Here is a 14,032-nt window from a genome sequence, read left to right on the forward strand (position 1 = left end):
CTGCATTCCAGGGATTAAAACAGTCAGCTGCAGTGTACTGATGAGCTTGGTAGGGATTCATGTTCCTGCAGCTGTGTTTAATAACAGGGACAGGAGGATCATCTGAAGCAGGCCACGTGCCGAGTGGAATGAGAGGCAACTGGAGAGAATTTGGGGGCATCCTCTCGGTGGCAGAGAAGCAAAACCTGGATAATTAATACCATGTGGGGCTTAGAAAGAACAATTTCAACCTATGCTTACAAATTGGCCAGTGCAGCATTTTGATTAGCTGAGGACAGCTCTGGTGTTTTCAGAGGGTATTGGCTTCATTATTGATACATCCTGTGATTCATCCCGAGATACTGACTGGCAGGAAAGGTCAGGTGAAGCCACTGAGCAAGGACTCTCTAGTAGCATTACTTCCATTGGCATGCAGTGTACAATTGATGCAGAATTTGGCTAGTTGTTTTTGAGACTCAATGGATTAATAAAACTTCTTAAACATTAGAGCATATTGCTGGGCAGCTCTAGCTTTGGTTTCTCCAGGAGTCTCCAAATTTTCATAGCTGCCATGCTGATTTGCATCCCTGCCAACACTTTCCTCCACATTGTTGCCAGCAGGTGCAACGATCTGTGTTTAATGCAGCACCATTCACAACAGTCAAGGTAGAGAATCAGGTTAGGTATCTATCAACAGGTAAACAGATGCAGGGGATCTCTCTCTCTCTCTTTCTCTCTCTCTCTCTCTCTCCCTCTCTCTCTCTCTCTCTCTCTCACACACACACAGTGAAATTTTAATCAACCTTGAAGCAAAAGCAAAATGGAAGCAACTGGAGATTGTACTAAACAAAATAAACCAGATCCAGAAATCCAGAAAGCAAATAACACCTGGTTCCTCTTTCATTTGTGGATGGAATTTACATAGATACACACAAAAAAAGGATGTGTATATTACATATATACATGATAATATATGTGTATATACATAAGTATGATTACTACATATACATATATATCATGTATACATAAAAATCAAGATTAGGAAACCAAGCAAAGAATAGCAAGATCATATAAGGAGAAAAAAGGGGCAGGTATAAGACTTGACTACATGGTCCAGTTATATAAAATGTTATAATGCTCATTGCTATGTACAAAAAATACATCCCAACAAAATTTAACTTTAATAACTTGACTAGATTTATTACTAAAACTATATATATACATATATGTATATATATATATATATAGTGTATATGTGTATACCTTTGCATTCATACATACATAGACAGAAATTAGAAAAGCCAGGATATAATGACAAACACTATGGCTGGCACTTGAAATTCCAGAATTTGGAAGGCTGAGGAAGGAGGACCTTGAGTTTGTAAGCAACTTCAGCTGTACAGTAAGATTTCATCTCAAAATGAAAAAGAATTCACTGAATGTCCAAGAGTGGACTGGAGTTCACAGAGTTAAAGTGATTTTGTATAACACACACACACACACACACACACACACACACACACACACACACACACACACACAAAGACAGAGAGACTGATACCAGGGTTCAAGCTGAAAACCAGAGAGGCAAAGCAGCCAAGCCAGTAGATCTTACCTCTACCCATCTGAAATGGGAATCTTGTCTCCAGGAATCCTCAGAGGCAAAAGGCTCTCAGATCCTATTTCTTCCTTTTATTCTTTTCTCTGTCTAGCTGTATCCTCCAGTCTCTACCTCCCTAGTGCTGGGATTAAAGGTGTGTGGTCCCTCATGCTGAGATATCCTGTGTGTGGGCTGTTTCTTTTAGGACTGGAACAATTTCCTGTAGTCAGCCTGTCCTTGAACTAACAGAGATCCATCCACCTCTGAATCCTGAGTCCTGGGATTAAAGGTGAATAGCACCACCACCTAGCTTCTGTAACTAACTAGTACAGCTACTTTGCTGTTTTGATCTCCAGTGGCTTTAATAATCACAAAAAATATGTCACAATTTGGGGGCAGGATGGAATCTGAAACATGCTGTTTTACTGCTGCCTATGTCCTATGGCAGGGGCTGGCAGACCTGACCTTTCTATGTATCAGTGTGAGCAAAATCCACCATCATGTATACCAGGAACACTTGGGGAAAGATCTTAAACTATTGTAGACAGTCATGTCTCAGAGCTGAAGTTCAGCATGTGAAGATGGTCCCCTTCCTGAGCAGCTCAGGCTCACACCAGCCTTGGGGTTTCCCAGTCTGTGACTTCTTTATGTCAATGATACATACACAGTACTACGTGATGAATCTGAAGTCTGTGATGTCCACCTTACCCCAGTTTCACTGAGCTCAAAGCATGCTCTTGTCATTCACGAGACAGGGAACATATTGAAACGCATCCATGTCTACTTCAGCATTGATTGGTCCTCCTCCAGCACAGTAGATCTCTACGCTCTTTGAGCTAGACTCAGCGTCTTAGCTGCACTGTGGTTTTCAGCTCAGTGCTGCGTAACTGTTTTAATGACTAGGAAACAGTCACGATGTGACATAGTATCCTATTCAAATATTTTAAAAGTATGGGTTTATTTGCTGATATAGTGAAGCACCATGGTTTTATATCTTGGTTATTCCTGTAATCATTGTCACTGACTCCTCTGCCACCCATTAATCCACATCCCCCCCCCTTTTCTCCCTCTTTTTCATATTTAGTTCTATTCACTTGTGTAGTTTGGTTACCTTCACAACTTTCAAAACAACCCTTGGATGCTTGTCATAGTCTGTGTATTTCTGCATTCTTTAAGTCAGAGCACATCTACAACACACATGTCTGCCCATATAATAGATGTTATAAGTAAAAAGGTCAACAAAACATGGGACCAGTGCAATGGAAAAAGCATAAGCATAAAGGCAACATATTCACTCAAAGGGGCTGTATGTCTTAGAGAAAGGTGTCTTGCTTGGGTTCAGACAGTGTTTCTAATGCAGTGAATGCTAAGCTGATATCTAGAGGAAAAACAGAAGTGTACACAGCAATGCAGAGGGGGAAGGCATGCAACAGGCTTTTAGCAGAGCCAGCGGCACATAACTTGCAAATGGAAAGGAGAACCCAGGGACAAAAGGGTGCACGTGAAGAAAATCAAAGTAGAAAGCCTGGTTTTCATAGACATAGCCGCATTAAATAGGACCTTGCACAGCAGATACACTGGTAGTCAAGGAAACTAATCCAATTCTGCAAGGCCAAGCATCTAAACTGTATTTTGGAGGCACAGTAAGGTTCTCAGTGACTTCTTGGTTTTGTAGCAATACCCCAAGCTGTCGTCACTGACCTAAGTAAATTTGCCTGTACTCTAAGCTAATGTGACTATAGGAGGTGAAGTTACATCCTTTTGAAATGTTATGCTTTGATTAAAATTACTTATATGCATAATGGACTATAAACAACATATTATGAGATATGCAGTATAGTACGACTCAGTTTTACAAACATATGGACCTTGAGTAATTGTTCAGAAAATAGTGTGTTGAATATTTGCTTTATAGCTTTTGTTGCTCTCCATAACAGTGCACTGCCTGGGAAAGATTTATACACAGATGTGTAGCAGTGGGAGAACCGATTGACTTTTTGGGTTTTCTCATCTCTGAAATGTCACATTTTTAAAATTGGAAAGGACCAATGCAAGTTAACTACTGTGTCTCTTACTGATCCACAACAGTGTCATCTCTGGGCCACCACCTGTCCCTTCATAAACAGCTAGGTATAAAAAGAAAAAAAACCCCAGCACTTTATCTCAGAATATATACCTAGAATTTTAATGTTCTTAATAATTTCCAATCCCAAACATTTGCTTATCTTTGTCAGATGCCAACGTTCTATCTTTCACCTCCCTGTTTGGATGCATAGCATAAAGGTTTCATGTGATTAAAATAGTCTGGGAACGTGAAGGCAGTTCTGCATAACAGTCATAGAATACAGAAGAATCTTTGATTCCTAAGAGAGCACCAAGTAACACAGCATGAGGGGGGAAAACCTATTAAGCCCAGAGATGAGGGATAGCTTCTTGGATTTAATTTATGTAAATAAGGACCATAATCTTAAAAGTTTTAAGGAACACATGTGGGAAAATGAGATGATAATTAGATCCAGAGGAGCATTAGGAGCACTGAGAAGGAAGCCTGGAGACGACTGTAGTGCGTTTATGGAGAGATGCTAGAGGAAGGCCACAGCTGGAACTGCAGAGTTTTGTTTTACACATTCTTACAGTTTAGAGAGGGAGAAGTAGATGAAAGTCAGTGTAATACCCCAGCAAGCACATGAACCATCACAAACACACACACTAGTCATCTGCTGATTTCTTTCTTGGGGATTTCAGTCCATGTTATGGTGGAGTAGCTCTTAGAGAAGGCACTGAAAATAGACTTTCTTCAGAGAAAAATTTAAAATACAAAATGGTAAGAATTAATTGTGTTCAATATTTATCACCAACTATTTCCTTTTGCTCTTGGTTAACAAAACCCAGATTTTACTGCCCTATGGTTTCACCATTTCTAGAATGGAATTCTGACCTCCAGTGAGTAGTGTGTTAATGACAATCTGAGTCCTATGCACAACCAACTGAAAAGATTTGATGAGTAAACAAACAATCAGGTGTAAGAGGTATTAAAATTAGCTTTCCTTCAGGAGAAAGATGCTGTGAAAACCAATCAACGTCTACAAACCAATCAATGTCTGCCACAAAGATGATAGTCAATGATGAATAGTAACATTAAATCGAGGACTAGTTGTGTTCTCCAGACAAATAGAGGTTCAAAACAAAGCACATTCCCTTTGGAAGGAGTGAAAGGAAAGGAAGACACTGAGTGCTTCGTGGGGACAAGTTCTTCCAGTATCCCCAGGTGCCATCTTAGTTAATCAGGCCATGGTGGTCACTAGAGGCATTTCACCAATGAGAACACAGAGACTCAAAGAGCTTAAGCAGCCAAGGGTGCGACAAGTAAGTGATGGAGAAAGTGAAAAGCCAGCCATTATTAACAGGAACAATGGCTTGATCACTGGTACTTACTCAAGAAACTCCTATCACTCCCTTACCAAGCCAGGACCAGTCTAGAAAGTGAGGCAAAGGGCTTTTAAAGACTAACTGTAAGGGTTGAAACTCTACAAACATTTGGTTTGATTTTAGTTTGCTACCTACCATGGGTCAGCAATGCTCAACTTGTACCTCCATGAAACTAAAAACCCAAGAGGCTCAGAATAGGCAGCTTCACTGTGAGTACACTGGCCTTGAAGACTAGGAGGGATTTCAAGCAAACCGTTAGTTCATAGGAATAAGGAGGTCTCAGAGAAACCTCATGACTTTCTACATGTGAACACTGCACTACCTGGGCCTACTGTCAACGCAAAATTGTCCATTCACTACACAACTAATAACACTTATAATTTGCTACACATTATGTGCTATGTTTCAGATCATCTCACTAGTCCCTAGTAAGAGTATTAAGAAACACGCGCACACAAACACACACACACTCAAAACTTATAAATCAAATATCCTTCAATGATTCACAAGATAAAGGCCTCCAAACAGAAACCATCTTGAAGAATGAAAATTGGCTTGTTAACTTCTGCTCATATACTAGTTGAATATTCAAGGTACCCACTGTATTGAAAGAAGACAACAAGAGATTTGGTTTTCATTCTGAAAAGGCATACTTTGACTTTCAGAGAAAAGAATAGAACAGGGAATCAGTAGATGAAGCTCCAGGACATGGGGACTAGCTGGTTGATATACCAGGACCAGCAAGATGGAGTTCCAGAACACGGGGCCAGCAGGATGGAGTACCAGGGCATGGGGACCAGTAGGATGGTGCACAAGGACACGGTGCCTGAGGTAATTTTCCCTCTTTCATTTTTATTTTATTCTTTTTTTTTTTTTTTTTTTTTTTTTTTTTTTTTTTTTGGAACTGGCCAAATGTCAACATATCAGGGTCATTCTGACACTTTCAGTTATTGCTTTCAAAAGCCAAATTCAATTACTCAGTTAATAGTATATATTTGTAAAATTGACCTTTAATGATGGGAGCAAGTATCTCAAAATTATTGGCTTTTCAATTCAATATCAAACAATCAACAAGAGAGGAGTCATTTATCAAAACATCAGTTTCTTTCTCTTTGATTATAGATAAAATTACAGACACAAAATCTCATGATTAAGCAAGTTGTTTATAAATGGTTATATGAAATATATGGGCAAAAGGAAGGTTCCTGTCTTGACTATTATAGATCGTGTTTTATGTAGTGAATAGCAACTGAAAGTCAACTTCTAGATATGGTTGGTTAGAATCAAATTTAGTTGTAATTTCTTTCTTTTAAGTAGTTTAATTATTGCTTTTATTCATTAAATTTGTTATGTGCCAAATTCTTTACATATCATGAATCTCTTTTTAAAAGATTTATTTGGTAGGACAGTGATAGCACACGCCTTTAATCCCAGAACTCAGTAGACAGAGGTAAGTGGATCTCTAAGTTTGAGGGTAGCCTGGTCTATGGAGTGAGTCCCAGAATAGCCAGAGCTACACACAGACAAAAACCTGCCTTCAAAAGCAATAAATACATAAATTACTTGTTTTTATGCTATGTGTATTATCATTTTTTCTGCATGCATGTATCTGTAGTATCTGCATGTCTGGTGTCTGCAGTGTCAAGAGGATACCAGAGTCATTGGTACTGGAGTTACAGGCAGTTTTACATAGCCACGTGGGAGCTGGAAGCCCAATCTGGATCCTCTGAAAGAACAGCCAGTACCCTTGACTTCTGAACCATTTCTACAGCCCTGAACATGAAATAATAAATCTTTATGCATGTGATTTGATCTTTAAATATGTCCTCATCATTGTTCACATATTTTTAAAATTAATTTATTACATTGTGTGTGTGTTTGTGTGTGTGTGAGCACACACAAGGAAACTCAGATAATAACTTGTGGGAGTTGGTTTTTCTCCTCCCATTATGGAGGTCCCAGAGATGAAATTCAGGTTTGGTAGCAAGCAAGCATCCTTACCTGCTGAGGCATCCCCCACTGGCCCCAATGACAGTTTTTTGTTTTATTTTGTTTTGTTTTTTTATCTCTTGATTTTTAGAATCTCACCAGACAAATTTATAAGTGAAGAAAAATAAATTGTAAGCAGCTTTTCTTAACATAGGCTCTTAGTACAATGCAAACGTGATTTCTTACTGCACATTACTAAAAATAACAACATGGAAAGGCACGGGGAATAATATTGCATTTTTACTATACCCAAGACTCTACTCTGAAAATGTTTGCTTGTTATTTCCAAAAAGTGAAATGAAGAATAATCAATCTGTATAATTAGAGAATTTAGACTTGAGATTTTTCTGTGTTTTAGAGTTGTGAAACAAAGTCAAATCTCTATTTTGCCTTCCTTTTTCTTCTTCCCTACATGCACATATCATGCATACTCACACATGCACCCATAGCCATGCACATACACATGAACACACACATCTGTATATGTACACACATGTGTGAGTACATACTAATATACACAATATTCATGCTTGTACACACACATACTCATATCCATATGTCAGATAACAGATGACTCCCTTCTCTCCCAACTGCATGTTATGACATACCCACTTTCAAAAATAAAACATCAGGACATTCAGGAAATTAATATTATAATGACAGAGTTAGAAATTGTTTTACAATGCTCAAGTTAAATATTTTAACTTTTATTTAACATTTCAGGACAATGCCACGCGAAATAAATCACAAATCTAATTTACCTGTGATCTTTGTACCTTACATATTACTTTTAATATCTTTAAAAATTGTGTTCTTCGGATCTTATTTTTATTTGTAACTTCAATGAACTATTCCACTGTCTGACATATTCCTTTGCTTTAAAAATAATGTAACCAAAAAACTGGGGGAAAGCATGAGGCAAGCATTGCCCAGAAACTAAATGTTGTAATTATTCACTGTCCTGTCTCTCTTGGATGAGATGATGAATGAGAATCCAGTTAGCAACGTCACACTAACACAATTCCCAAGCAATGTCTTTGGACGAGAGGTGAATCCAATCTCAGCATCCCATTTTCACATATGAAATGTTGGATGTGTCTGTCCCTCTTTAGAGTAATTAGGAAAGAATATATTTTGACAACTAGAATACCACTTTTGGAAAAATTAGAATGCAATCCTGAGGATTTTCCCCCCAAGAATCAAGCAGAGCAAGATGTGTGTAATTCAGGTTGCTATGCTGTAAAGCGTAGCTGAAGACCATGATTCCCATGCAATTACAAGATTAAAGTGAGATAAATTGGCACTCACAGTTGTGGCAGGTGGCCCCGCTGTATCCTGTCTCGTCGCAAGTGCATTTGAAGCTGTCCCATGTTTGTGAGCACTTCCCACCATGCTCACAGTGATTGGGCACACATCTGTCAGAAAAAAAAAAAAAAGAAATAAACCAACAAGCAAATGAGATTTATGGGTGGCCAAATTCCAAGCTGCTTGGGCAATATATCATTTCAACGCCAGGTTGCCTTGCTGAAGCAATTAATCCTTGTTAGTTTAAGCAAATTAATATGATTCATGATGGAAGGTGCCGGGCACACAAAAGATGATGTATCACAGGACTGGCGTTTCCCCTTTCTGAATAAACCATAGATATTATCAAACAGTTGAGGCTGTTCATTTGCATATCACAGATTCATTTTAATTTAATTCTACAAGCCACAAAGATACCTCCTGAGAGTCTTCTTGGTGAGAAATGGAAGATGACCCATCTGACTTCTTGTCCTATTTGTTTTTTTAAACAAAGTCAATAGTAGTATAAAGGAGAAGGCCTAGTTATGGGTTTGCCACAACCTGGGGTTCCAAAACAGTGGCACAATAACAACAATGGAACACCCAATCCTCAAAAGTCTCCTTCTGTACCAATCTGAGTAGGTAAAGGTGGCTGCCTAAAGTGTTTGCGAGCAAAAGTTAGGAGGACAAAGCATAGGCGCGAACAAAATTTTACAAGGCAGATAATTATAACCCATTAATTTTTCTGAACCGCGATTTTCACCTTTGGAAAACTGGGCAATTATACCTACCCTGTGAATACTTTAGAAACACATAATTTAAATTTTAGTTTTTTATCTTTGTTGCTGTCTATGTGTTTATGTGAAATGCAGGTTCCCATGGGGTCCAAAAGAGAGTATAGGATCCCCCGAAGCTGTAGTTAAGTATGGTTGTGAGTTGCCTGGGAACCAAACTTGGCTGATTCTGCAAGAGCAGCAAGCTCTCATAAGCATCGAGTCATGCCTCTGGCTCCTCACATTTTATTTCACTGCTGGCACACAGAAGTGGGGACATTGGGCATATTAGTGTCCTACTGTGTGTACTGTTTTGACATATTGTTCTCTTTGTGTTATGATTAAGGCTAAACGTAGCTATCTCCTAAATGTTCACCACTTATGCTGAAAAGTATTCAAAAGTATTTTCTTTAGCCTTGAAATACAGAGAACATGATCCTTATGTCTAGTGACCCCACACAACAACTTCTTCCTCTTATTTAACTGTAGCCTGACCTGCAGATAGACCTTTTCCCAGCCCTCCCTGACCACCCCCCCCCCAGGCTCTGGTCGCCATCATTTAACCATTCTCAATGAAGATTATGTAGAAGCTACATTTCTGTGTCTCTAATTCAATCCATCTCATTACCCGGTGATAGAATATCTTCCTTCTGTATCTAAGCAGAATTCCCTTGTACCATGTTAAGTTTAGAGACAATGTCCATGAAGTTGATAATTATTAAGTTGGAACTAGGAGTCCAACAGGTGGGAACTATACCCATCTGGATCATCACTCGCCAGACATAATTTCTTACCTTGACTTTAGTCTAAAATTAGGACTGGAATGTGGTTTGAGACATCCCTGCATCAATAATATACTTTCCTTTCTACTCATCCTATCTCCTTTCCCTTCCCATCCATTCCACTCTCAAAATTCTCTACATTTTTCTACTTTTATAGTAAATATTAAGATTCTTGCAGTCTAAAAAAGAATATTGATATGCATTGGAATTCAGCTAGGAATTTTGATAATTTAATCAGAAACTTCAACATATAAATCCCCTCCCAATTTAAAACAATAGAGTCAACAGTGGTATTTCTGGGTAATGGACTGATAGGAGCCATCCTGTGGGGAAACTTTTACTCATAATATTCTAGTAGCTACTAGCTATAAGAACTGACCAGTGTAGTCTCAGAGCCTAAACATCCCAACTTAGCTCTTTATATCAAATCAGCCACTCCTAAAAGCACTGCCAGTAAAACATACAGCTCACTATGCCTTGGTGAACGTGCTTAGCAAAGTCAATACATTGTAAGCAAGAACTATGATGAGGGTGGGAATGGGAAACAGCACAGAATGGTCAAGGAAAGTAGTACTGCAGGCACAGTTTAGAGCTTTGAGCATCTAGATCATGAAAGAAGAAAATAAGAATGATCATTATTAGGTTGAAATAGAATGCAAGCAAAGGCACAACCTTGGGTGCCTAGGAAATTTGAATTACTCTCAATAGCCGCGTTCTCTCCTGTGGCATGGTTCTGGTTTTACGTAGATGACAGAGATGAGCCTTGTCCAAAGATCTCTGAATCTAATTGTAAATTAGGGTCAGAGCAGGAGCCATGCAAAATACCAGGAGTACTTGGATGAGCCATGGAACAGATATAAAGTGCCATAGAAATTTGGAAACTGTGTTAGTTAAAAGTTGAGGATAATTAGAGGATGTAACTAAGTTGGAAATATTTTATCTGTATCAAAAAACAAAACAAAAACAAAAACAGGATGAAATATGATGACTAAAAGTGTTAAAAAGTAGCCATGGCAGATAAGTACAGAAAAAAAGTGGTGATAATAAAGTGTAACAGCAATTGGCAGGTGGCCCTGGATTGTTTGTCATGGCCATTTGCAAGACCAATACATCCTGTAAACTCCCAGAAAGCTCCCCCCTACCCCCACCACCCAGCAGGTGCTCCCTATCAACAGTCCTTATTTTCAACATCATGAAAGAGAGTGAGTAGAGACTCCTAACATCACAGGAAAACATATTTGATACTTAATCTTGAAATTCGGGAAAGAGATACCCTTTCGGTAGTATATTGAACTTTCCAAATTCTCGTGGGTTAATATTAGTTCAGTCTGGTACTTAAGGTCATTTATAACATCTCATTATACCAAGACAGTGCAAAAGTGGGCAAGGGAAACCAAGTTGGAAATGATGAATGATTTGAATAATTCTCCTTAGATAATGTCAAAAAAACATAAGTGAGAATTTAATCCCATGAGACATCTAGAACCATCACTGACAGAAAAAAAAACAAAACAAAACAAAAAAAACCTGGCTGCTCCTACCAGTCTGTAGCACAGATTCCTTCTTAAATAATAGTTTTTACTAAATAGGATTTTCATATTTTGATTTAAATTTTGCTTTTTGTCATTTATAATTTTAAAATTGGCATTTTCCATGTGAAGATTCTAGTTCTTAATTGTAGGACATTAAATAAATTTCCAGAGCAGGTTGGTTCATATCATCTCATATCTAATATCAGTGTATTTCAAACTGTTAGGACCAGTTACCAATAGAAATAAAATGCAACTAACCTAATACTCTAATTAGCAGTTCTTATCTTGAATTCCCATAGAACTGCTTGCATGCACCCAATGCAATGTTACCATGTTCTATAGTAATTGTTTATTGCTGTATCCATCTCTTCTCCCTGGATGCTCCCACAATGAAGTGTGTTTACTTAGAATTCTGTGCATAATGGGGCATCTATCCCATGCTCAGAAAGACTAGAGAGGGACTCAGATACATGAAATGCCACAAAGTTGTGCCATCATGGACATAAAAATAAAATCACATCAGGGGCAATTATCTCTTTCATTCTGAGAAAAACAGATTAATTTTCCCTGGGAATTTAGTCTTAATATAGATTTGCTCTAATAAATCATTTTTTAGTGGGCCACAGGAAATGTGTAATTTTCCTCATGATATGTGCTAGCTTGAAAGTTTGAATCACATCAAAAATAAATCAAAATGATTAGACTGCTTCGGCTTGAGAAGGCATTTGGCCCAGACTGGGGACATGCAGGGCAAAAGTTGAGAGATGTTGATTTGCTCTGATCAGAAAGTTCTTGAAGAAGTCATGTGGGCAATTACCCATTCCAGACAGCCTGCTGTTCAAGACTCAACTGGATTTATACTTCTAGTTACAGTTCTGCAAGAAGCTTAAAAATACGAATGCATTCCTTAAGTTATGTTTCTTCTCTATTCTCTGAAGGTTCCATACATGTACACGATATATTTTGGTCATAGTTTACCACCTCCAAATCTTCCCTAGTTCCCATCTTCTTCTCAACTTCATTTTTTTTCTTTCTTCTTAATGATCCAGTGAGTTCAGTAAGTGCTACCCATCTATTCATGGATGCAGAGCTCTTCTTTAGAGCAAAGTCAAGTATCAATGACCACAGCCTTAAAGGAAACTGACTTCCCATCTATTAGCAGGCACAGCTGTTAGTAGCTCCTCTGGAAGATCAGGGGTCCCTTTCCGGTCTATGTATATGCTTGGATGTTAACTGGCTTCATCTTGTACATATGCTATACAGGTGACCACAGCTGCTTTGGATTCATGAGTGTTCTTGTCATTCTAGAAGATACTCACTAGTCACAGGACTCCCTGACTTTGAAAATCTTTGAACTTCCTTTCTTCCTTGGAAGTTCCTGAACTCTGTGGGTGGATGGTATGATACAGGTCTCCTATTTATGGCTGAGCACCTTTACAGAGACTTCTATGTGCACTGACCAGTTGCGAGGCTCTGTATTAACTGCTCTCTGAAGCAAAAAGGAGCTGAAGCTTTTCCCATGAGGACTGGGAGCAGCACTAATCTCTGGGTTTAGAGAAACCCATTTGGAAAGCGGTTTGCTAAATGCAGTTTTTAAGCAAAACGTTTGCACCCCCGATCACGAGACAATTAAAGGCTATGGCTTTAAAGTTCCAGTGTAGAATTCCTTAATATAAAATGAATCAACACAGACAGCCTGTTTGGAAGGATGCAACAATTCAATTCAGGGTTATAAGGACAGTTACAATTTTATTGCACCCAAAACATCTCTTTTATTTTTTTGTACTTGATTTCAATTGCAAAACATCGAGGAAATTGGGATTCATGACTACAAGAAATAGCCAACAGTACCAGATTTGTTTGTTGATGGCAGCTTCCTGGTTTATGGGCACTACTGAATAAGCCAGAGAGAGCAGAACAACTTTTATCTCTTATATAAAACAAAATGTTTTTCTGACAGTATAAATCAATTACCTTGGTAATCTTCAAGGGAGTTTAAAGGTTTTTTTTTTTTCTCTGTATATTGTTTAAAAGATTAAATAAGGCCAGGCATAGATCTACACTAGAACTTCAGCCTAGCAGACACAAAGCCCTGGCTTATTCAAACCTCAGGGCTGTCAAAAGCAAGTAAAATCTTTGTTGTAGCATTAAGGGCACATTTGGTTCTATGGAACCCAGTAGCTTGCTTACAAGGATGCTGAGACACTATCTGCCTGGAAACATGCTCACACTTGAAAACAAGAAGAAGCATAGCACTTTCTGCAAGAGATCCTTGTCCCGTGTCTCCTAAGCCCATGCCACTAATAGGCAGTGTTTCCCAAACTTTTATGTGTGTAGGATTAGCTTGAAATTATTATGAAAGCAAGGATGTGATTCCAGAGCTCTAGGTGGTGTCGGAGACTTCTCATGGGGTGTCTCGTGTTGCCTCTGTGGTTGCTCAGAAGATCTGGCTTGGAATAACAAGATGCAAGCTCGTCAAAGTTCTCTGTGTAGGGCATGCAGGGAGGAAGGGGTAGCGGAGGAAGAGGAGACCCTGACAAGAAGGAGCAAGCAGGAAGGAAGGGAGAGCTATGCCACCAGGCAGGGATGTGTAAACTAGTTACTCATTTCTCCCAAGACCACTTTTGAGTTTTGCATTGTGCTTTACATACATTCTTACTTTTT

The 14,032-nt window shown here is 38.7% G+C and overlaps 1 protein-coding gene across 1 annotated transcript in view; it reads right to left on the reverse strand.

Annotated features, from left to right (window-relative positions):
- The window catches only part of Cntnap2 (contactin associated protein 2), a 1,802,334-nt gene that overhangs the window by 724,935 nt on the left and 1,063,367 nt on the right, over nt 1-14,032 (reverse strand). Inside the window, 1 exon segment of the mRNA XM_051174658.1 lies at nt 8,306-8,412. Coding sequence (XP_051030615.1) covers nt 8,306-8,412 — 107 coding nt within the window.

The sequence above is a fragment of the Phodopus roborovskii genome, unplaced genomic scaffold, assembly GCF_943737965.1.
Source record: "Phodopus roborovskii unplaced genomic scaffold, PHOROB, whole genome shotgun sequence".
NCBI classification, from domain to species: Eukaryota; Metazoa; Chordata; class Mammalia; order Rodentia; family Cricetidae; genus Phodopus; species Phodopus roborovskii.